Source organism: Ambystoma mexicanum, chromosome 5p, assembly GCF_040938575.1.
Source record: "Ambystoma mexicanum isolate Mex_15411 chromosome 5p, UKY_AmexF1_1, whole genome shotgun sequence".
In the NCBI taxonomy this organism is placed as follows: Eukaryota; Metazoa; Chordata; class Amphibia; order Caudata; family Ambystomatidae; genus Ambystoma; species Ambystoma mexicanum.
Genome location: NC_090930.1, coordinates 298,461,610 through 298,485,343, shown reverse-complemented (window position 1 = coordinate 298,485,343; position 23,734 = coordinate 298,461,610). Strand labels below are relative to the sequence as shown.

The 23,734-nt window shown below is 50.5% G+C and overlaps 1 protein-coding gene across 2 annotated transcripts in view; it reads right to left on the bottom strand.

Annotated features, from left to right (window-relative positions):
* TBC1D8B (TBC1 domain family member 8B) overlaps positions 1–15,951 on the bottom strand; it is a 1,314,750-nt gene extending 1,298,799 nt beyond the window's left edge. Inside the window, exon 1 of one of the 2 annotated variants that reach the window (XM_069612733.1) lies at positions 15,710–15,951. In XM_069612733.1, the coding sequence (XP_069468834.1) occupies positions 15,710–15,839 (130 nt within the window). In that variant the 5' untranslated portion in view covers positions 15,840–15,951. The remainder of the gene's footprint in view (positions 1–15,709) is intronic. The other variant, XM_069612732.1, reaches the window with a different exon arrangement.
* Positions 15,952–23,734: the final 7,783 nt, after the last annotated feature.

Here is a 23,734-nt window from a genome sequence, read left to right as displayed (position 1 = left end):
AAGGACTTTCATTGAACATTCCTTCATTTTGGACTGCTGTACCATTACTGTTTGGGTTGCTACTGGGTCACCTTCACAGCCCTGTTCAGTGTATAGCCATCTCTTGGCCCACTTACCACAAAACGCGTAGGCGGCAGTGGTGTCGCTAGCGAGGGGGGGCGCACTCTGAAATCTTGCCCCCCCCTTGTGCCCACCTACCCGAGGGGAGCAGTGACTGTGTTCTCTGTTTGTGGTGTTATTTGTGACACTCATTAAGGCAAATGTCTGCCTATCACACGGCAAACACACTATTTGTCTCAAAGCAAGCAGTGATCTTGGTATGCATTCTGGCATCGGTATGAACATCAACACGAGCCACTTCTCAGGTGTCCCTGCCCGGCTTCTGCACAGCGACCTTCATAGTGTGCAGAGCAGCTTGCAGCCCCTCCCATCAGAATGTAGTACACAGAACTGCTAACGATGGGCCATTAGTAACTGAATAGTTTTTGCCTGCATTCTGATTGGGGGATAGGGGTGGTGCACTGGGGTGTGGGTAGGTGGTGTGCACAAAAACATCTCTGCGGGAGTGCTTGTGACGTCACACATTACCTTTCATAGGCGGACCCACACTTTTGTCTGTGACCCCCTCTGTGCCCTTCCTAGATTCGATTCCTGGCGACGCCACTGGTAGGCGGTAGCTCTCTTCTCTGTGCCCGTTTCGCTTAATGACTTGGAGCACTGTTATTTTGTAGAAGTGCGGGGGCTGACCAGGCGGTTAAGGCCATACTCATCCTTGTACTCGTGCAGGGCAGCACTCATTTCGTCACAAGTGCTAAATGACATGAGGTAGCCACTACTTGCGAGCTCCGCCTCTCTACATATGTGAGTGTGATGAAGGAGTGTGGTCACGGGGGAAAAGTGGCGCCTAGTTTCGCAGCAGTACCAGGTGTATTAAGATTCAACGGTTCCTCAGCAGTTACTTTTCATGCCAATTGCTCCTGTGTGGCAGAAGAGAGGAACTGCTGCCAATCTAGCAAACGGGTCAGGTACACGCCCATTTACTCAGAGCCGTCGACAGTCCTTGCTGTGACTTCAGGTCCCCCGACGTCCCTGCCTGGGTGCTGTTTCCCCATTCTGTGTGGTATTTTATCCCTCCACTTTAAGGAGTGGCAGAACATAGTCGACAACGCATAACATTACGCCCTTGAGCCTCAGAGGAATTGGATGGGCTGCAGCAGGCTCCGCGGGGAGTGGGGGGTTGGGACCGGGACGCAGTCCGCTCCCCCCTCCTCCAATGCCTGGCAGGCAGGACCCCTGAGAGTCCAGCGTCAGCTCTCGCCTGGCAGCCACCGGCACGCTAATGTTTACTACTGAATCCGCCTCCGCAGACGGCAGCAGCAGGAGCGGGCGCCTTCTGCCTGCAGCCCACTTGGCAGCAGAATTTCCTGGCAGATCTGTCGTGGAGAAGCGGGAGCCGTGTTTGTTTTCCCTTTTTCGTAATATGCTCCCACCATCCCTCCCCCAGGCCTTGTGTGGCGTTCATTTCATTTATTGAGTACTTGTAAGGCGCCAGTACAACAAACGGTGTTTCCAGGCGCCACGGGGGGGGGGCACAGCTAGCAATGGACCGCTAAAGTGAGGGAGGCCTACTTAGCAATGCACTGGTGCAGGTGGGTGTGTGGAGCGAGTCGTGCGTGAAGCCGATTCTCATACACCCAAGGAGGACGGAAGAGTGGCTGAGGGGAGGCAAGCGCACAGCATGAACACAATCCAATGGCCAATTCTAGCTCTGAAAATGAAAAATGCAACCAGGGAGTTAGAAATGAATGTCCCACTCTCCCTTCTACATTAGAAGAGGACACTTTTGGGAACTGCTCAGCCGCTTCTAACTGCGCAACAAGTCACGCCAGACACCTAACTGCCATGGCTTTTAAGCCAAAAGTAATTCGCACAGCAGGCTTTGTAGTTCAGTTTTTTCCCCATCATAAGCCTGCCTGGTACTACAAACCCCATCCGGTAAAGTGGCGCTGGCTATCTCTTGACATGAGGACAGTTGGCACTAAGACAATAGAGTACACCAGGCACGACTTGGCACAACGAGGTGGTGAATTCAGACATTTGCATCAATGTGCAGCCAAAGGACTAGTATTGAATGTTGAACCTTGTCCTGCGCTCTTAAATCGACACAGAAAAGGGTGAGCATAAAAACCCTAGAGGCGCCTTCCTCTCAGCTCCTCTCCGAGAGCTACGATAACCCAGGACGTTTTCAGGCAATGACGTCCCCATACATAATGTCGCTGGGAAAAGCCATTGGCGACATTATATATGGCGACATTATGTATGGGGACGGGTTGCAGGGATCTTTATTTATTTATCTGCATTTCTATAGCGCGCACACAGCCCGATGGCATCGAGGTTCCATTTAATAATATCTCTGCAAAAAACAGCGACTTTTTTTGTCAGGAGACATTTTTGCAGTGCCATTACTACATGGAAGTCCCGGGACGCGATGGCCACATTGATCTATACTCGTGCCCGATTGATCTGTATTAGCGTCCCATTGGTCTGCTGGTTTTTGCTTGGCGGGCGTTGCGCGTGTTCTTTTATCAAGGGCCTGTTGCCTAGTGGGGTCATTTTGGGGACGTGGTTCTGGCTAATTTGCATGCGACCCCCCCCCCCCTCACCCCTCCTGTTATGGCACAGAGTAAAAAGCACTGGAATGGAAAGCTATCAAGAGGAATTTGAAGCACTTAACAGGTATTGTCTTGGCATTTTAATCCATTAACTTGTTTCTGATGCTTGCCAGATGTTTTGGCTTACAACTCCCATCAGGCACATCCAGTACCGACAATGGTGCGGCATCAAGGGCGTTGTAGGGCAAAACATCGGGAAAGTCGCAGATGTCCCGCCTGTGCACACAGCACCAACTACAATTCACAAAATGCCCAAACCACAAGGTTATGGCAATAAGTGGCTCCAGCAGAACCCGTCTGATAACTGGTCAACTGGATACTGTTATTAAAATCAAGCAAGAGACATTTGGGCGAGGAGTGTGGAAAGCTTCACAGCAGATGATCACATGTGCAATGCCCAGTAACTGTGCAGAATGGGTTGATTTCGGAAAGCAAAATAAGACAAGGCACCAACAGCTGAACACTCTATGAACTCCAGAAAGTCTTCTTAGCGTATGGACATGGTCCTCAGATGTGACAGCATCCCCGAAATCAATATAAATGATACCCACCCAGGCATCAGAGATGGCAAAGTGTGCAAGCCTTAACTTCCCTTTATTATCCGGCTGGTATCGGGTGCAAAACATAGATTTCTTAAACTTGAGCCAACAAAGACTATCTGGGTTATATTTTTGGCCGTCACCGTCATAATCCTACCAACAGTGCTCAAATTGCAGTAGCCTAGGGGACTATTGTGGGGCCGGCGGCAGTCAGGCAGCTGGTGTGCGGGGGGGGGGGGTCACCCATACTTATACGTGGTTGCAGGGCAGGGCCCTGTGAGGCTGTGTGGCACATAGTAGGTGGCGGAACACCGTGGATGCCATTAACATCCTGGATGGTGGGTACCTGGGCTGGACCCAGGGCACCAGGCTGGTCTGGGGGTCCCAGACCAGCTGGGAGCCGCAGGGCCGTGTTCACATGGCATGGGGCCTGCAGGCCCACAATGGGAGACGAGAGACAACAGGAGTTCCGTATTCGGACTCTGCAGCCGTTCTGCTGCACGTGCCTGCAGGGGCTCCTTTTATTAGCTTGGGCCACATCTTAAAAGGGTAATACACATGGGAGGGACACATATCACACTCCTCCTTTTTCATAACGAACAAAACAAACGTTGCCGAGACATACATGGAACCTCCCCCCATTACAGAACGAGTATACTTACCACTTGGGAATTGTGGGGTAGACAGATAGTAGGATATGCCAGTGACACATAGCTACTCAGATAGTTACAGACACAGCACATGCTAACACATTCTAAACATACTCAGTGGGTGACAGTCGTGGTTGGTGAACTGCCGGTGGAATGGTGGCAGCTCTGCCACATTTTAGAAGACCCTTTATTAACCTGGGGTACGAAACTGCATCTACTGAATGACGTCACTGTTAGCTGCTGACACCATATAGAGCACACCTACTAACTGCGGAATCACAGCTTCACATCAGTGTTCTTTACTGCAATCACTTTAAGCACGTAGCTAACATGCAGGATCACAGCATCAAAACACATGTTTACTAAGTCCTCTTTAAGCAATTGCAGGACTGCAGGAGGCCAGTTCACTTTCCATCAGTGTCCGTTTAGGAGTCAATTTTCCCAGGGCCAGGTCGATTGATGGTACAGTTCAGAGCCGGCAAAACCACGCCTGGTGGGCACCAGGCACCACATCAGCTTAGTCCCTTGATTTTGGGGCAGGCAGCGAGATACAGGTCGCAGGGCGTCCAGGCAGTACCACGGTCAGGTTCAGTCAGTCCCTTTTGATATCGGGGCAGGGCAGCGAGACGTGGGTAGCAAGGAGTCTATGCTGCTCCACGTGATGTTGACAGGGCATGGGGTGACAGGATATCACTCACCCCCCTTTTGGCCCATGCTGCCCCAGTCAAGAGTCACTTTTCTACAGGGGCACAGGAGGGTGCACAAGCACTCGTGAGGAGCTGCAAGCCTTACCTTGCACATTGCACGGCTTCTTGGTGGCAGCTGTCAGGACCGCATGTGTTGGTTAGCCAGACAAGTTGTTGGCACAGCTCAGGGGGGGCAGGTATCGCACCCGGGCCCACATTGGCCTGGTCCTTAGATAGTATGACAGGCAAGTTGACATTGGTGGCTGGGTGTCAGGTGGGCTACTTGCTCTTCCTGGAGCAGCAGCAGCCACAAACTTTCCCCCCACTTTTCCCATGGGTTGGCATTCCTTATGCCTCGCCCGGTGTGCAGGGGTAGCACAAGGATGGTATGGCATTCAGGGGATATTAGTGGCACAGCGTTGAGGCCACCTGTAGGGCAGGCAGGGTGACTGTAGTGGCAGGGTGTTGGGGCGGGATGCTGCCAGTAACAGAGGGTGCACATACACTCACACTGGGCTGCACCCTTTCTATTCACTTATTTGGCATGTACCAGTGCAGTTCTCCCAGTATGGAGCACTGTCCACTTCCTAGGTGTACCCAGGAATGGTCGGCACGTTTACTACGATGACATACATGGTGGCAAGGACACAGAGCCTTCCAAATGTTCAACATGGGCACTGCTACTGTCTGTGGTTGCTAGTTTTTTTTTCTTTCCAACAGACACTGAGCTAGCGTTGTTGCAGCACTATCTGTTAAATGTGCACCCACCCTCAGGCATCTGCGTTGCTTCATTCCTTTGAATCACTGCCACAGATCTGTTAACTGGCCTGACTTATTGGGGCAGGCAAGACACCTGGTATATGGTTGACCAGGACTACTGGTCTGTTGGGCAGCAGTTTCCTAGTTGGATACTCCATGGACCGGCTTATCTGTTTCACGGCCAGGACCGGGATCTGCAGGGGGGCCATTTTTTCTGTGCATGCTCCGATGTGGAGCCTTCACAGTTCACTGCCCTGCAGCGCTGTCATGAGGGAGGTCCAGGGGGGGACAAACTGCCCCAGGCCTCGCACTCAGGGGGAGCCTCGCGGCTGCCTGTATGGTATTTCGTTGTGCAAGCTGTCATTAAGGTTGAAAAAACCTTGGCCCTCAGGGGATATTGGGAGAACTGGGCAGGTGGCACCGGAAGCACTGTACAATGTAACAGTTTGCCGGCGCCCAGGCCTAGCATGATTTCACGTGGATTGTTAAACCTACATTTGCAGAGGACGCAGGCGTTGGAGTCGGAGATGAAGTAGTTAAGCAAAATGACTTCAGTGCCTGGACTCCAGCGCTTGCCAGCACTTGTGTTGGATTTCGTTGAGGCTGGTCCAGGGTCCTTGGATGATCACAGCAGCGCGTGCAGGGGCCTATAGACAAGACGTGCTGCAGCAGCAGGTAAGGTATCTGAATTTGGTGAATCCAAGGGTCAAGTCCTAAAAATTAAAGTGGGGGACAAGTAAACAACGCAATGGGATGTGACGTTGCCAGAAATTAACATATGAAGGTGAAATATGCACATTTCATAACATTGTCTTGGCACAACCACCCACATTGCACGGGACGAATGGCATTTGCCTTTCAAAAAAACAACACACACACAAAACCAAGAGAGGATATTTTCTTCTGATAGTGTTTGTGTAACGTTAAAAAGGTGTGCAGGTTTTGAACTCCAGCAACAAATAGAAATGTTTTCCCTGGATCTTGCAGTACGAAAATGGGACATTTCACCTTTAGTTGTTTGTTATTTTTCATCAGGTTACATAGTGCAGTTGTGAAGTGTCGGGCCTACAAACCTGATGACATAAATTCAAAGAGGACATTAAATATTTCTCATTTTAGATGGAGGGCCGAGTCCACCCTCGGAAAAAAGTGGGTGGACTCTGTCCACCCGCATGGACCCTCGACTTGAGCCCTGGGTGAATCAATGGCAAATCGTGTGTGTGTGTGATCAGCCCCATCAGCTGGTAAACTATAAATCCCAAAATGCACCACAAAGCTAGATATGCATATTAGTTGTCCCAAACTTCTAGCTGATAGTTACATAGCTCTCAAATTTACCAAGGTGGGTGAAAACACCAGATATTTTTTTTAGGACGGGGTGAGAGCCCAGTTAGGTGAATGGGCATATAGGGGGCTTGGCAGGTGAGGCAGCTGATTGTAAGGAGGGTGACACCCTGCAAAAGCGTGCGAGTTGAGAGCTATCATAACGCCAATGCTGCCTTCTGTTTTTCGAATACATTGGATTGATATGTACTCGATTTTTCTCTCGTTTAACACCTCTGTCTGCTTATCGACCGTAAAATCATTACATTCAGTTTTCTCACAATGTGTACAATTGTGTGGATCCGCCACGTGCACAGATGCTCCGATGCCAGTTGAAAACCACCACTCAGAGCTTAGAAGGCTCACTTTTAGGCATTCCTATGGTGGAAATGAAACAAACAGCACATCTAGTTCTGCTTGGACATTTTTCTCCAAAATCCTTGTGGCACCTGAGGCAATTGTTACTTTTATCCATGTGACATGTTCTGTTACTCTCGGTTAATGTCTCCGTTAATATTTTCACATATGTGTTAAGAGGATAGCAAACGTCTTTGTTCTTCAGTCTATGTTGTGTTACGTTCATGCTACTAACTCAGCTGTCAAAAGAAAATGCAGCGTCAGGGCCCTTCAGACTTTTCAGTTGAAAGGGGCTTCGAAGGACCACTGCAAATGCCCCCGTGTTGCCAGTAATCAGTCTTGTAACACAGCATAATTTTCCTTTCATTCTGGGGCTTTGACATGCTTTCCTTATAAGCTACAATTGAAGCAGCCCTTCCGGCCTTCACTTCCCTGGGGTACATGTAAGTGTTATCACCTTGTTGCCTTTTCACACCAGTTCCTCCTCATCACCCACTTGCTGACAAAGGAGGATTTAAAGATTTTCAGTGGGCATTTAGTGTTTCATCTCCCTGCTAGCTGGCTGTCTTGCCGGGGCCTTTCAGCTCTTTCAGTTAAAAGTGGCTTTGGGGGACCCAAGCAAATGCCCCCATGTTGCCAGTCAGCAGTTTTGTAACAGGGCAATATATTCCTTTCTATATTCCTTTTGTTCTGGGGCTTAACATTAGCGCTTTGAAATGCTCGCCTTTCAGCTGCGTTTGCTGGAGCCCTTTTAGCCGTCACTTCCTTGAGGTATACAGAAGTGTTATCACCACATTGCCCTTCAACACTGGTTCCCCCACATCACCCAACTTCTGACAAAGGGGGATTTCAAGCTTTTCAGTGGGCATTTAGTGTTTCAGCTCACTGCTGGCTGGCCGTTTTGTGATAATCAGCAGCTATTAACTCCTGCCTGTTTTTCTTTGTCCCCATTATAATGTATGTACCCAACGGTTGCCTCAGACTGTTTTGCGCTCTAAGCAATGGGGGGCCACCAACTGCCATGTTGAAATCGGCACCAGCTCATCTTCAGCCAGGCCTAGGTAAAGAAAACATAAGTGTTATCAGGTGGCTAGACTGGCCTACATTGCATATTGGCCAGTCCAGCCAGCAATAACACTTATGGTGCACAGCTGGTCTGTATATATGTTCCGTGGCATGTTTTTTTTTTGCTGCTTGTGAGTCCTTATATGGTAATACTGGCCCAGATGCCTTTGGAGCGCTTTACAAATGTCAAATAAATAAATAACTATTTAAAATATATTGATGCAGGCTGCATGGACATGTTTGGGAACAGCCAGCATGAATATGTTTGCAAACTGGCATATGTTGTGGGCAAAGGTGGCATGAAATGCAATGGAAAATGCTCCTGTGCACGGTTCGTGCATCTACTGGGTTTGTCCATGTGCTACCATACAAAACCAATTGCATACTCTATGGCTTTTTACCCTAATTTAACTAAGAAAGTGCTGTAAAATGCACCATTTGAATTTGTTTCAAAACAATTTGGGGGGCGGGAAACCTTCTCAAGCACCCCTTGTTGGGTTTGGGTTCCCTCACTGTGCACTGTCAGTCCCACATAATTGGCGCCAACATTTAAGCTTCTCCAGTTAAAAAAACTCATCAGCTGCCATTGGACATCATCTACCTGTGACGTGTATGTGTGTTTTAATGCGCACAAAGGTGCAGGGCGCTTCTCCCTAAAGCTGGCGTCACGCACCACCCGACGTCATGCCATCCTATATATATGCATATGGCAAAATTGTTATTCTGGAGTGAACTTGTCTTCAGTACAGAAACATACCTTTTCTGTAGTTGATTTGCTGTCATAATAATGAACCATATTTGGGTTCCTCCACACAAACCCAATGGGAGATTTCTTGCGTCTCATGTTTGCGGTGGCAACGCTGGCCCAGTGCAAATAATTATAAGGGGGCCTCACCAAACGTTTTGCCCCAGGCCTCACCACACGTTGCGACAGCCCTGCTGCCCTGACAGCCCGGGATCTGTGAGGGCCCTTTGCCTGTATCCATTGCTACAACACCGAGCTATTTACTTTTAACCATCTGTTTGGACCGGGATCTCGCTGGGACCAGCGAGCACTGCATCATTTCAACCGCTGGGCCTCGCAATACAAAGGGGCACCGGCATGGATGATCTGTTCATTTTTTTTCTTTCTTTGACAGCTCCTGTTGGGGGTCGCCTGCCATGTCCATCCGGCAGGCGACCCCGGGGTGCTGCTTCCTCACAGCACCAAACAGGCCCACCGCCTGTGGGAGTTTGGGGCCTGCCATGTCCATCCGGCAGGCCCCGTGGCACTAGGGAACATCAGCGCCATCGGGGTGGGGGACACAGCCTGCCAGGCTCCTGACAATGCGGACCTCTGCCACCGTCCTGGCACGAGGGTCCCATGGCAACAGGGCCTGCAGGCCTGTGCCGCCCCGTATAGGCCTCCGGCCTACATCAGTAAAGGAGACACGGACTCAGACCAACCTTCCACGGAGTCTGCAGCCGTTCTGTTTCACGTGCCTGCAGGAGCTCCTTTTATTCACAAGGGCCATGACACAATCATGGCCCATCTTAAAGGGGCAATACACGTGGGAGGGACACATCCCCTTAAAGGGGCAATGCACGTAGGAGGGTCACCCACAACACTCCTCCTTTTTCATAACAAACGACAAACGTGACTAAAACATACATGCGTCCCACCTATTACAGAACGACAAACTGCCTCTCAAGTCAAACCTTGCGGGACGCCCACATACTACAATACATCACTGACACATACCTAGCTAACTCAAAATCGTTACCGACATAACACATGCAAAACCAATTCTAAACATGCTCCGCGGGTTGCAGTCGCGGTGGATGAGCTGCCGGTGGAATGTAGGCAGTTCTCCCAGTTTACAAAACCCTTTATTAACCTGGGGTTCGGAGAGGCAACCACTGAAACAAAACACCCCGGTTGGCAGCTGGCACTACACGCACACCTAGCAACTGCGGGATCACAGCTTCATGCTGATTTTCTTTACGGAGACCACCTCAGGCATGTATTTACTAACCAGGTTCACCGCATCAAAATACACAATATTTCTGAGTCCACTTTAAGCACTTGCAGGACTGCGGGAGGCCAGTTCGTCTTCCATCAACGTCCGTTCCGGAGTCACCTCCCAAATCCAGGTCCCTTGATGACACAGTTCACCACTGGCAAAGCCGCACCTGACAGGCAGTGTCAGGGGCCACATCGGCCTAAACCCTTGATGTTATGGGCAGTCCGTGCAGGAGTTACTTCCCCAAATTCGAATCCCTCTTGGTCCAGTTCACAGTTGTCAAAGCCGCACCTGGTCGCTGCCAGGGGCCACATTGGCTAGTCCCGGGATGTTATGGGCCGGGCAGCGAAACGCAGGTCGCAGGGCGTCCTGGTGGCTCCATGCACTGTAGATGGGGATGGTGCCATAGATCATGCACGAGGTGACAGGACATCGTTCATCCCCCTCTTCACGATGTTCCCCAGTCAGGAGTGTCTCTTTCCTCCAGTGGCGCAGGATGGCGCACGAAAGCTCATGCTGAGATGCAACCCACGCCCTTCTCCAGTGAACCACTTCCCCGCTGTGGGTGTCAGGGCCACCCGTGTTCGTTAATCAGACCTCGGTTGTTGGTGGACCCCAGGGGAAGGGCCAGTAAGTACCTCCCCGAAACCCACGTTGGCCTGTTCTCCCGACCGGATGGCATGCTGGGGAACGTTAGTGTCAGGCAACCAGTGTGTCATCTATGGCAAGCAGTCTAGGCCACTGGTAAGGCAGGCCAGGTGGCGTGTGGGACAGGGTGTGCTGCTTTCCCGATAGCACTGCTCCAGGGGATTATATTCACGTATTGATGTGGTGCTGTGCGATCGTTCACTTTTCTGCAATGAGCACTGAACGGGCATGCTGGACGTGGTGCTTACCATCCATCAGTCGGTACTGTTTTGCGCATTGGGAAGGCTGAGGCGTTGAGTTATTCTCCGATGTCTTTATTTCCACCATTTTGTTTGCTTTCTCACCAGGTGTTCGAGGGAGATACGAGCACGGTCAGAGTCACCGCACACACTGTCGCCTCCAATGGCCAGCCGACAGCCGGCCCTCACGTGGTGGCTCATGACAACCTCCAACTACATCGTCGTGAACCCACTACCCGACTGCAGGAATGGACGGGCAGGGGAATGCTGTTTCTTCACTGCCGGAGTGTAACGGTTACCAGACGATGCACCCGCATGTTTGGGTAGAGAGCACCCTCTCTGTTCTCCACCGCATGATGTGGCAACCAGTGCATGCTCACGTATGTTGTGGGCAGCTCTGCCACACCTTCTGTTGTCCGGAAACATCGACACCAGACCCCTGGGTACAGCATTGTCCTCTGTCACCACCACAGCCCGGGCTCATCAAAGGCTATTTGCCTTCAGCCCTTACTGGGGTCATCATCCCTTTAACAGGGTATCCCTGACACAGCCGATCCACTGATCCTGAGTATTACGCTGGTTTCAGGCCAGTCCCACTGTGTCCCGAGGCATTGTGGTCAAACGTGAGATATGGAGTACTTTATCACTTTTCTTCGTTGCTCCGACATGGAGCCTGGTGACTTCACCGTCTGCAGGGCTCCAGCAGCCGGCTCAGAGAGGCTGCCGACATCTGGTGCCTCCGCCCCCCAGGCAGGCTGGGCAGTCACCTCCCCTGGCCTGCCCACAGACACGCAGCATCCCTCTCCCCGGGTGGAGAGTTCTTTATTAACTTGCGGCAGCACCGCCAGTACTTCCTTCCCTGGGGGCCAGCGGGTCTTCTATCCGCCCTCCAGTTAGCCCAGGCAGCAAGTGAGCCCGAACGCATTCTCCCTTTCCCTGCGGCCGGTGCCGCAGGATTTGCAGGTCGGCTACCTCCCTGGTCACACGAGCACCTACCTTGCAGAGGGCCGTGGCCAGGGAGGGTCGCCGGCAAGGGCTCCTCTCTTCCGGCAGCAGAAGCCTCTCACGGTCACTTTCCTCTGCCGGCAGCATCGGCTGCCCGATATTTTCAACCTGGGGCAGCCTGAGGCGTTTTCTCCAGGGGGAGGTCCCGTATCCTTTCTTGGGGCAGCGGGCGCCCCAGTTCCTTTTGGGTGACACAGCCTATCTCTTCGCAGCAGATGACGCTCAGCAAGTCTCCATTGGGGTGGGGGCGGCCAACAATTCTCTACTTTGTTGCGGGCATACTTCTGGTGGGAGACCATTCCGGAGGTGCGATTCCTTACCACCCTCCGTGGCCGCGGCGGCTCATCTCGTCCCCTTAGGGGCACAGCACCCTTTCCTGCGGCAGGGTGCCGGCATGCTTTGCCCCCAGCTGCACAAGCACCCTCTTCAGAGGGCCGCGGCTAAAGCGGAGACATGCTGAGCGCATCCCCTCCCTGCGGCAATGACCTGCCGCTCCTCCTCCTTGCGGCTGCGGCCACGTTGACCTTCTCTGTGGTGTCGGGAGATGTTGCATCCGAGAGGAGTTGGGCGGGGAGGGCTGCGAGCGAGACAAAATACCCCGGCCGCACGAGCACCCTCCTCAGAGGGCTGCGGCCGGGAAGCCAACTGGCATTATTCCCGCATTGGGTTCTCGTTGCGTGGCGATGTATGCCACATGCTGCTGCTTTGATGCGGCTCCTGCTCCCTCGTGTGCGGCGATGGATGCCGCACGCCGCCTTCCTCGTCTCTTTGTGGCGGAACGCCACCAGGTGTGTACCCCACCGCTTACACTTGTGTTACTGATCTGCTCCAGGGTGGGGCACACCAGCACTCACCACTGGATAGCCCAGTCTTGCGGGGCCAGCGCCGCTCTCCTCATTGCAGGAACTTTTTTTTTTTTTTTTTTTTTGTCGCAGCAGGTCCGGACTCTTGATGGGCTGCCGCTGGCAAAAGATCCCTTTTTTTTTTTTTTTTTTTAAACAAAAATCGCCGCCCCTTCCCCTCAGCGGTGGATGTCGCTTCACGTCTTCTTCGCAGGGGGGGCGCACCTCAATTCCCATCGCGGGCTCCGACACCCGTTCTTCTTGTTGTGGCTTGTTGCGCAGTCGATGCCGCTTTCCATTTTTTTTTTTCTGCGGCCGAGGCCGCTTCCAAGTTTCCACTGCGGCTGGTGCTGCGTGCACCGAGCCACCCCACGTTGTGCAGCCTCTGGGTGGGGAGGGGCTGCTCACCCTCCTCCCCACGCGGCGGATGCCGCCCTCAACGGGGGGGGCGGGCCGCTCACCTCCCTCCGACGGAAGGAGAGCACCATCTCCTCGATGTGGCGGCCAACGCCGCTTCTCCTTGCGTGCGGCTAGCACCGCACTGCGAACCGGGGCACCAGACGGCCCAGGCCCACGCATCCGGGGCCCTGGGCCACCCCAGCTCCTCCATACCTCAGGCGGCCGACGCCGCTATGGGCTCCAGCCTTCGTCGCCAGTGTTGGGGTTCGCCTGCCATGTCCATCCGGCAGGCGACCCCGGGGTGCTGCTTCCTCACAGCACCAAACAGGCCCAGCGCCTGTGGGAGTTTGGGGCCTGCCATGTCCATCCGGCAGGCCCCGTGGCACTAGGGGACATCAGCGCCATCGGGGTGGGGGACACAGCCTGCCAGGCTCCTGACCATGCGGACCTCTGCCACCGTCCTGGCACGAGGGTCCCATGGCAATAGGGCCTGCAGGCCTGTGCCGCCCCGTGTAGGCCTCCGGCCTACATCAGTAAAGGAGACACGGACTCAGACCAACCTTCCACAGAGTCTGCAGCCGTTCTGTTTCACGTGCCTGCAGGAGCTCCTTTTATTCACAAGGGGGGCAATACACGTGGGAGGGACACATCCCCTTAAAGGGGCAATGCACGTAGGAGGGTCACCCACAACAGCTCCGATCCTGGAGCTTCATTTCACAACCACAGGGCCCGGGATCTCAGTGGCGGCTCCGCCGGCGGCACGGCATAATGCAGGATGTTGGTGCTGCCGTTTTCCGGGGCACTCCCCTCTTGGTCTTGGTGGTGATGCCATTTTCCTTCCTCCTTGGAGCCAGATGGTACTCCACGTGCGGCCGCACTGTTTCTTTCTCTTCTGGCGGCGGACGCCACAGGGGGCTGCAGGCTGGCTCTCCCCCTGGCCGCACGAGCACCCTCTTCACAGAGGACCGTGGCCAGGGAGGATCCACGAGCAGGGCTCTTCCTCCAGGAAGCAGCAGAGGCTGCCCCTTCTTTTCTCTTTCCCCAGGGGGAAGGGGAGAGAATGCAGAACTCTCTCCCTAGACGGAAGGTCTCTTTTCTCGAGGCTGCGGCCACTCCACTTCTTCTCCCCTCACAGCGGCGGATGCCACAGGGGGGGGGCTACGGATGTCCCAGGGGGGTGCAGGCGCACTACGATCCCGGCCACACGAGCACCCTTGTGAATGAGGGCCACAGTCGGGGCGAAGCATGCAGGGGCATCCCCACACTCCTCCACAGCGATGGACTGCCGCTCCGCCTCCTTTCTCCCTCCTCATTCTTCCCATGAAAAAAAACAAGGGACAGGAATGGAACGGGGGACATCGCGGGGGTTCCACTCCTTCGTCGCCATTATTGTGGGGCGGGTGGAAGTCACACAGCCGGTGCCCAGACTTATAAGTAGTTGCACGGCAGGACACTGCAAGGCTGTGGAGCACAGCCTAGGTGGGAGTACCGTGGATGCCAGTGACATCCTGGATGGTGAGTGCCTGGGCTGGACCCAAGACACCAGGCTGGGATGGAGGGGGGGGGCAGACCAGCAGGGACCTGCAGGGGTGTGGGGCCTGCAGGTCAGGGCGGCAGGACAGTGATCACACAGGTGTAGGCCTGCAGACCTACAATGAGAGACAGAGACAACAGGAGTTCCATAGTTGGGAGTCTGCAGCCGTTCTGCTGCACTTGCCTTCAGGGGCTCCTTTTATTAGCTTGGGCACATCTTAAAAGGGCAACACACGTGGAATGGACACATCTCCTTAAAAGGGTAATACACATGGGAGGGTCACACATCACAGGGACTTCCCGTTTTTAAATCCTCTTGAGCCAATGAGCGAATTCAGTTGTTCCCAGCTGCCTTACACCCTGGAGCCCCAGCAGAGAAAGTACATTTCATCTGTCATCTCCACTTTGGTTCCATTGCGACCTATCTACGGTATGATATTTTGGACATGTGGCCGCCAATGGCTACAGAATCCAACAAGTTCACTTACAATTTGCGTCAATAAAAACAAGTCGAACCGGTTTCATCAGAACAAAAATGAAACATTTGAAAGCAGTTCCAATATGGGACTGAAGCGAAGTGGAAATTAGACCTCATTTTGCATTATTTAGAAAGCAAGCAATCGTTACATTCTCGTAGGTCAAAAAATACAATACTACCCCTAAAGCCCAGCTGGCATCAATACAAACATTGGTAAACAAAACCCCTATAATCAATAATGAAGTCGGTTGTCAATCAGCTAATGGCCCTGCGCTGTTCTGGAATCCCTGTCCCAAACTTGGGCTGTCGGCATTTTATTCTGAGCACAACACGCCAAGCCTGCCCTTGTGGCAGCGCTCATCCTGCTGGGCACGAGCTGCTGCATCCACTGTGGAGGTGACCCTCCTGCCACGCAGAGCGAGAGGCTCGCCCTCCACCTCCGGAGGTACCCGGACACCGAGCTGCCCTGCCAGTCCCCGCCGCAGCTGCTGCTGCTGCTGCCTGCCCCTACCTGTCAGCCCGCCTCCTCCTTCCTCCCCGTAGCCTCTCCTGCGCTGCAGCACGAAGTAGCTGTTGAGTTTCTCGGTCACCCAGAGCTTGAGTGCGTTCTTGAGCAGCACCTCCTCTGGTCGCAGCCACATCTTGGCTGTGGTGGTCTGCCTAGCCTCCTCCTTTCCCCGCTGCCTTCCTGACGTCGGCTCCTCCTCGCTCTTCCCACGTAGGCAGCAAACCTGCCAGCCCAGCCAGCGGACAGCTTCCTCGCCCAGCTGGGCGGAGGTCGGCGATGGAACTACATCTCCCGGAGGGCTTTGCGGCAGCCAGACGTTCGTCAGAAGGGCCCGCTGTCCACGGGCTGTCTGGGGGGTGTAGTTCATTTTTATCAAGCAACGCCCAACACCTCCTGGCTCAAAGTCTGACTACATTTCCCAAAACTAGTATTTTAAAAGACAACGTGGAGCCTCCAGTTTGAAGACTTGTTGCCCCATAGCTTGGTCTGTGGTTTTTGTGGACCCGTGAATATGATAGCTGACCTGGCTAACTTTTCAAACTGAACCAGGACCTTGTTTGGCAGCTTTTGACCACGTGAAAAAGTCTGACAGTTAACTCGCGATATAGCATCGGCTTGTCAGCGAAATGCTATATTGACAGTTTCAAAACATCACATGGACAACAGCAGGTGGCTATGTTACAGAGTACCCAAAAGAGTATTTACACACGATAGTGTTTTGGTGAAATGTAATCATTTTATTTATAATGCCTGTTTATATGTGTGCCAACTTTTGGTTTTCGCTCTGGGGCCACAAATTCCCACACCGTGAGGGAGCCATCTTCAACCCCAAGTCGAAACAAAACATTGTACAGCATACATTGCAAAAAGCCATAGGATTTACAGAAACATATACCATCTCAGCAACAGCAGCGTAACCTGCTGATCTGTCTTTGCAGCATTCAGCATTTTGCTTTAGGATCAGAGGTCGAGTGAACAGGAGCTATCAGGAGCAGAGTAGTATTATTTTTATTTTTTACTGTTAACAGTTCCACTAGTTTTTACAACCATTTTCCACATTACGGAACTGTTTTTTTTAAGTAAAAGCATGCCTCTTCATTTTACCAACCTATGGCAGTTACAGCTGGACTGAAATCTTTTTAAACGTACGTACAAAGGCTGAATGACATCTTAGCCTGTACGTACTCTACCTGGCTTCCCCTTAACTATCAGAAGCTTGGGCAGGTTCTGGTGACCCAACGAGATTATCACTTGCAACACCACATCACCTCCTGATTTTTGGAAAACTTTATCAACGTATTATCTTATGTTAAATGGTTAGATGTTACTTTTCATAAACGTCCAGGCCATTTACACAAGATTTTATTTTAGCATTAGGTGGCTAAATGGAATTTACCCGTCCATACCACTGGCCAAGAGTGCAGTTATAGCAGGACCTGAGTGACTAGTCACCTGGACTACTGCAATGCACTCATGGCCGATACTTCAAAACCATAGCCTATTCATCCCTCGGACTTTGTCAGATGTGAGTAGATAAACGATTTTCAGTCTTGGGATCCAGGCTTTGTAATAAAGCACAACATTCTATTCATGACAGCACACATTCCTCTAGGCAGGCCCCTGTTGAAGCAGCTGCTGTTGACCAAGTTCTTAAGTATGGGTTCCAGCAGAGTTAGTATTACAGAGAAGAGGAGACTGATTTCACAAAGCCAATTCATAAATGTTCCAACTGACTGACAATCGGAGAGAAATGAATGAAAAGCAATGCAGGTGGCTTCCTTCTTTTGCTTGTTCCGCCTACTTGGCAGTCAACCTGGCCCATCCACAACTCCTTGAAACATGTGTTGCACCTCGATCATTCCCACGTACCCCATCACCCGCCAGAGTCATAGTTCCACTACCTTTTCTGGTACACCTGCACTGCTGTTTAGGATTCCTTATTTCCCACGAACACTCCAAACAGCTTTTATCTGTCAACCTCAAATCCACCCTTCCACCTCAACAACCCCTTCCTCAGTGGTCCATTGATGAGGAGGCCTTTGCATTTTGAAATGAGCAGTACTTGATAATTTTTCAACATGCATGCTAACACTTCACCGAGCCAGAGAACGGCACTCAATCAGATTCCTTTATCCATTTTTGGTCGCCTTACACAAATACTTGCAGAATCTCCACAGGGGCAAAATGACACTCCTGCCCTTGTTGTTCAAGAAGAATGGGGGCAACTGCCCCCTCTCTCCCCATGTACTCAGCGCCTCTGTCTGTTTACATTCTACATTTTTAGGAAGTATAATTTGGATTAATACAAGAATGCAAAAATCCTTTCTGTTGTGTGCGATCATCAACGCATGGGTCCCAGCCATCTGCAACACACATGCATTGTGGGGTTTAATGAAAGCCCCAGCACACGAAAGGAAAGGCCCAATTAGGCCTCCTATCCAAAATGCATGCACCCAAAGGAAGGGCGCACTGACGGAGTTAAAAAATGACCTTAAAACTGCAATCTTGCTAAAGATGCCTAGCAAATCCAAAGATATGTACTACTGCAGATGACATAAGCAAGATTTGAAAATCAAAAATTATATTGTTGGCTGAGAGATAAACGCAGCAATTTCATTGAAACTGTGAAACATCAAAATGCTGTGCACCCTAAATTTAAATAGGTGGGCCTGGCAGGTGAAATTCAAAGTCATATGAATAGCTTTCTTTTCAGGAGACTAAAACACACTTTTCAGCACAAAAAATCGACAGCAGATAAATACTAATATATTTGAAAGTCACCAAAATGAACAGCAGCCCTTCACTTAAAGTTGCCACATTAATGAAGGTTGCTGTTTGCAAATTAAAAGAAAGACTCTGGTGTAGCCAACGTGACATTTCTAATGGACAGTGTGGCTGACTGAAACACAGAGATCCAAAACACACATTCCCCCTCCACCTGGCTTTGCTCAGGCCTTCCTATTTGATAAACAATGGCATTGCACTTTTCAAGCCCAAGCAGAAGGATGTGGAATTTATTGGTGGGCTGTATGAACAGAGGCTGCAATCAAGTGAAGCTGCACTTTGAAAAACACCCTAATATAGACATTTTGTGGACTAAAATCCTGACTTCACTGGGGGATGGCATGCCATAAAGAAAGATATAATCTTTGCTTTCTCCCTTAGCACAGCTTTTGGGTCCCACAATAGTGATTGATAATTTTATTGCAGGCCTGAATCAACAGCCTAATGCGCAGGCCTGCACCACATTGATTCAGGGAAATGAGACAAAGGATCAATCATGAAACTGTTGTTTACATGTATAAACATATGGTCATTGACTTTGATTGAAAATGGCTTTTTATTCAATAACTTTGAGATCATAATAGTTACAGACTTGTAGATGGTTTAATTAAAAAAAAAATTTAATGCGATTATGTTGCCTCAAATTTCATCCATATTTTTGGTACATTTCTGGTACTCAAGTTATAAGTTATTAGTGAAAAGGTGTTTCTAGCTGCCCCATAAATTGTAGAAATCTGGAATTTGCAGAGCTAATGGCTTATTAAATAAGAGATCTGGGCATGACGTTTCACATTCCGAACTATGTTATTTTTCAAATAAAGAGCAAAAAACCATGGCATGCTCATGTAATCACTTGCTAAAAATTGAGTGACCTCTCCCAATCCGTCATGAGGAGGGGAATATTAATATCTATATATCATAGCATTTATTGGTAAATTACAACATCTTTTTTCATGTAGGGGCTTTTTGGCTAAAATCGAACATGGAAATACATGTGAATCTCAAAGGGGACTTGCAATATTTCTGTTCTAAACTCCTGAACCAATCCTTAGAGAGGGGCTCGACTAAGGGGGATGGTGAGAAATGTAAATGCCCACTCCTGGTTGCGAGATCATAAGTTAGCACCTTTTAACAATAATTTTCAATGCGTGGGACTTAGAGAGTAAAAAGGTCTTGCACTGTGGAAGAGGGGACAGCTGCCTTAAAATCACCAAAGGAGATCTGCTGAAAAATCATCTGGGTGGAAATATTGGAGGAGGGCTTGAGATTTCCATTGCTGGGCAGGCCAGAAAACAGAGGCTGTGATACTTACATGGAGCCCATAGTGTCATGAACCGCCGATTACGTCCATTCTGGACTTCGTGGTCTATGATGCACCGAGGTCTGAACTCTGTGTTCCTTCCAACATGGCCGTCACTTTCGAAACACTGCTTACCAGCCTTTGTGCATTACGTGCAACTTCCTACTAAACAGACACGCCCCCGCAGCTCTGCGTGTCTCAACGCTACTGCTTGGAGTGGTCAGACGTGTGTTGCCGGAGTCCGCTCAACGCTTCCTTTCGAGTCCTTGTTCTCAATTCCCTGATTATATTTCCCGTTCGTTCCCTCTTCTTACCCTACCTAGTTCCATGCTTCCTTCCTGGATCCTTTCTGTACCCGGTCCTACAATACTTCTGTACCTCCGAGTCAGGACATTGTTTTTTTTTGTTAAAACTTTATTTAATGCTCACGGTACATAACATTGCAACAACATCACATATTGTATATCTCTGAAACAGCAACATTCAGTTCAGTTTTACAACAGAATACACAGGATTACTGATTTTACACTGCATCGAGTCCTGCCGGGCTGTTACCAGCCGAGTCTGCTTCGCATAAATATATTCTAAATGGGCCCCAAATGTCCTTCGGCTTACATGAACTCGGGAGTGACATAACATAGTGTTCTTCACATTCATTGACATACATCAATTCCTTAAGGAAGTGGCTTACTTGCGGCGCCTGCGCACTCTTCCATTTTTGCAGAATGCATTTCCTGGCCACTACGCATGCAATGTTAAAGAATCTTCTTGTCACTTCTGACTGTTTTCCAATATCCCCAAACAGATATTTTTGTGGTGTGAGGTCTGCCGGTATCTGAGTTACATCCTCCAAGATGCCTGCTATCTCGCCCCAGAATGCATGCACTTGAGGACAGCTCCAATACATGTGCATAGAATCTGCCTGATCAGTTCCACATTTCGGGCAGGTACCGGGACTGCTATTTGTAAACTTAGCAACTTTCTTGGGGGTATAGTGCAGTTTGTTCAATATCTTAAATTGGATCAGCCTGAGGCCTGCATTCATGGACACTCTCTTAGTCTTCTTCTTCTTCTTAATTAACGAACGCGTGGGCGGACCCACGCAGGCGCTTCCCCATCCAATTGGATGATGTGCACCTATCCACTATTCAGCATTCAACCTACGTAAAACTCACAATTCCTCCCACCGTCCTATCTGCCTCACAAAATCCAACAACACACTACTCCCCCTCCTGCCACTCACCCCGTCACCTCCCAACAAAGCCTTCCCACTCAACTCAGCCACACCTTGCGCAGACAATCGAACCCTCATCAATTCTCTCTCTACAGCGTATCTCTCACACCTAAACAGAAAATGTTCCACAGTCTCAGGCTCTCCACACACCGCACATTCCCTCGACTCTCGTTTCCCAACTCTAAACAGATATTCATTCAGCCCCACATGCCCTATTCTCAATCGATTCAGCATTACCTCCTCCCCCCTCCTCCATTCTAGACTTCCCGGATCCACCTTTACTGACACTTTCTCACGAATACCAAACATCCACCTACCTTTTACCCCACTCACCCACTTCTCCTGCCACTCATCCATGACCCGCCTCACCATCACTACCTTTGTCTCATCCACACTCAAAGGCAACCTTACATCAACTGCTTCCCTTCTCATACCCTCAGCCGCCGCCAGATCCACTAACTCATTTCCCAGAATGCCGCTATGACTGGGGACCCACGCCAATTCCAGATCCATCCCCCCACGCACACATTCATCAATCTTTCTCCTGATATCCAAAATCACATCCTTCCTATCTCCATCCCCTGCCACAATCGCCTGCAACCCACTCAATGAATCTGAAAATACCACTACTTTCTCAAACCTCAACTCGCATACCCTTCCAATCGCCATTGCAATCGCCACCAATTCAGCCGTACAAATTGACACATCATCCGTCAGACGCCCCACTTTATACTCCCCAGTGCTTTCCAAATAGTACGCCATTCCCACTCTTCCAGACACCGGATCCTTTGAACCATCCGTGAACACCCTGCACCCTTCTTTCTCTGCCACATATGCCTGACCCAAATCTTTGATCTCACCCCGCAATCCTCGCTTCTTTGACACCACACTCGTCAACTCCAAGCACACCTTAGGAGACCTCATCATCCACATCGGACACCTCACCAGATCCATATCTGTCACAACCATCAACTCGTCCACACCCCACTGCACCCCCTTCTCCCACATGTGAAACCCCAAAGTGCCCCCTTTCCTCCTCCACCGATCCCCATAATAGTCAAACCTCCAATTATACCGCAAACATTCACGTACCGGATGAGCCACACTCTTCGCACTACACTTCACCCACCACCTCATATTCAACACATCCCTTCTCAATCCCAATGGCATCTCTCCCACCAGTACCTGAACCGCATTCATTGGAGAGGACCTCATCACACCCGAACATACTCTCAACGCTCTCGCCTGCACCCTATCCAACCGTAACTTCTGACTCTTTGTGAAACCCACTGCCACCTGACATCCAAAATCTAGCACACTCAAAATCAATCCCTTATATAACATTCGTAAACACTTCTGCTGCGCACCCCACTCTTTCCCAGTCACTGCCCGCAACAAATTCAACCTGCGTTTACACTTGTCTATCACTCCATTCACTTGCATGTTCCAATTCAACTTTCTATCTAGAATCACCCCCAAATATCGAAACTCTTCCACGCTTTTCACCCTCACACCTTTCAAAACCAAATTCAACTCTTGCTGCACTCTTTTCCTTAAGAACACCATACTCACACTCTTATCCACAGACACCGAGAAACCCCATTTCCCACACCACTCCTCCATGCGTACAATCGCAGCTTGCAACCGTCTCTGTACCAACAACAAACACCGCCCTCTTACCCAGACCACACCATCATCCGCAAAGAAATCCACCTGACACCCACATCCTGCCAAAGCTCGAATCAACCCATCCACCATCGCATTAAACAACATCGCACTAATCACACTTCCCTGTGGTGTCCCATTCTCCATCTTCCAAACTTCAGACAGCACCCCCCTCACTCTCACCTGAAATGTCCTATCTGCCAAAAATGCTTTGATCCACCGAAACATTCTTCCCTTCACTCCCATCTCCAACAGTCTTACTAACAACCCTCCCTTCCATACCATATCATACGCCTTCTCCAAATCCAAAAAGAACGCTCCCACCAACTCTCCATCACATAATGCCTCCTCCACCCCAGTCACTAATCTCACTAATGGATCAGCCACCGACCGATTCCTCCTGAACCCACTCTGAAAGTCACTCAAACATCCATTCGACTCTAAATAAAACCCCAGTCGCTCAACCACCATCCGTTCCATAACCTTACACAGCACAACAGTCAACGCAATCGGTCTATATGACTTACATTCTGTAGGAACCTTGCCACCCTTCAAAATCGCCACAACAATCGCTCTTTTCCACAACTTTGGCAAAACTCCATTCTTCCAGATCTCATTAAACAACGCTAATACCTCTAACTTACATTCCTCAGGCAACTTCTCCAAAAATACATACATAATTCCATCCACCCCAGGGCTAGACCACTTCCCTTTTCGAATCGCTCCATTCAACTCTGTCATCGAAAATGGAACCTCATATTGCTCCTCCCAAGGTCCAACATTCGCCACCACCTCTCTGGTCTCCTCCTCTACCACACCCATTCGTATCCTCACCTCTTCTGGGAAGTTCCTCGAACTGTGAACCCCCGCAAAATACTCCCCCAACAAATTCGCCTTATCCCCATCCTCACTAATCACCTCCTCTCCTTTCAGCAACACAGACATACCACCCTGCGACCTCATTAATCCGGACATCCGTTTGAACTGTTTCCAAACCTCACTCACACCAGAAGCACTCCCCAGAGACCCACAACAGCCCCTCCAA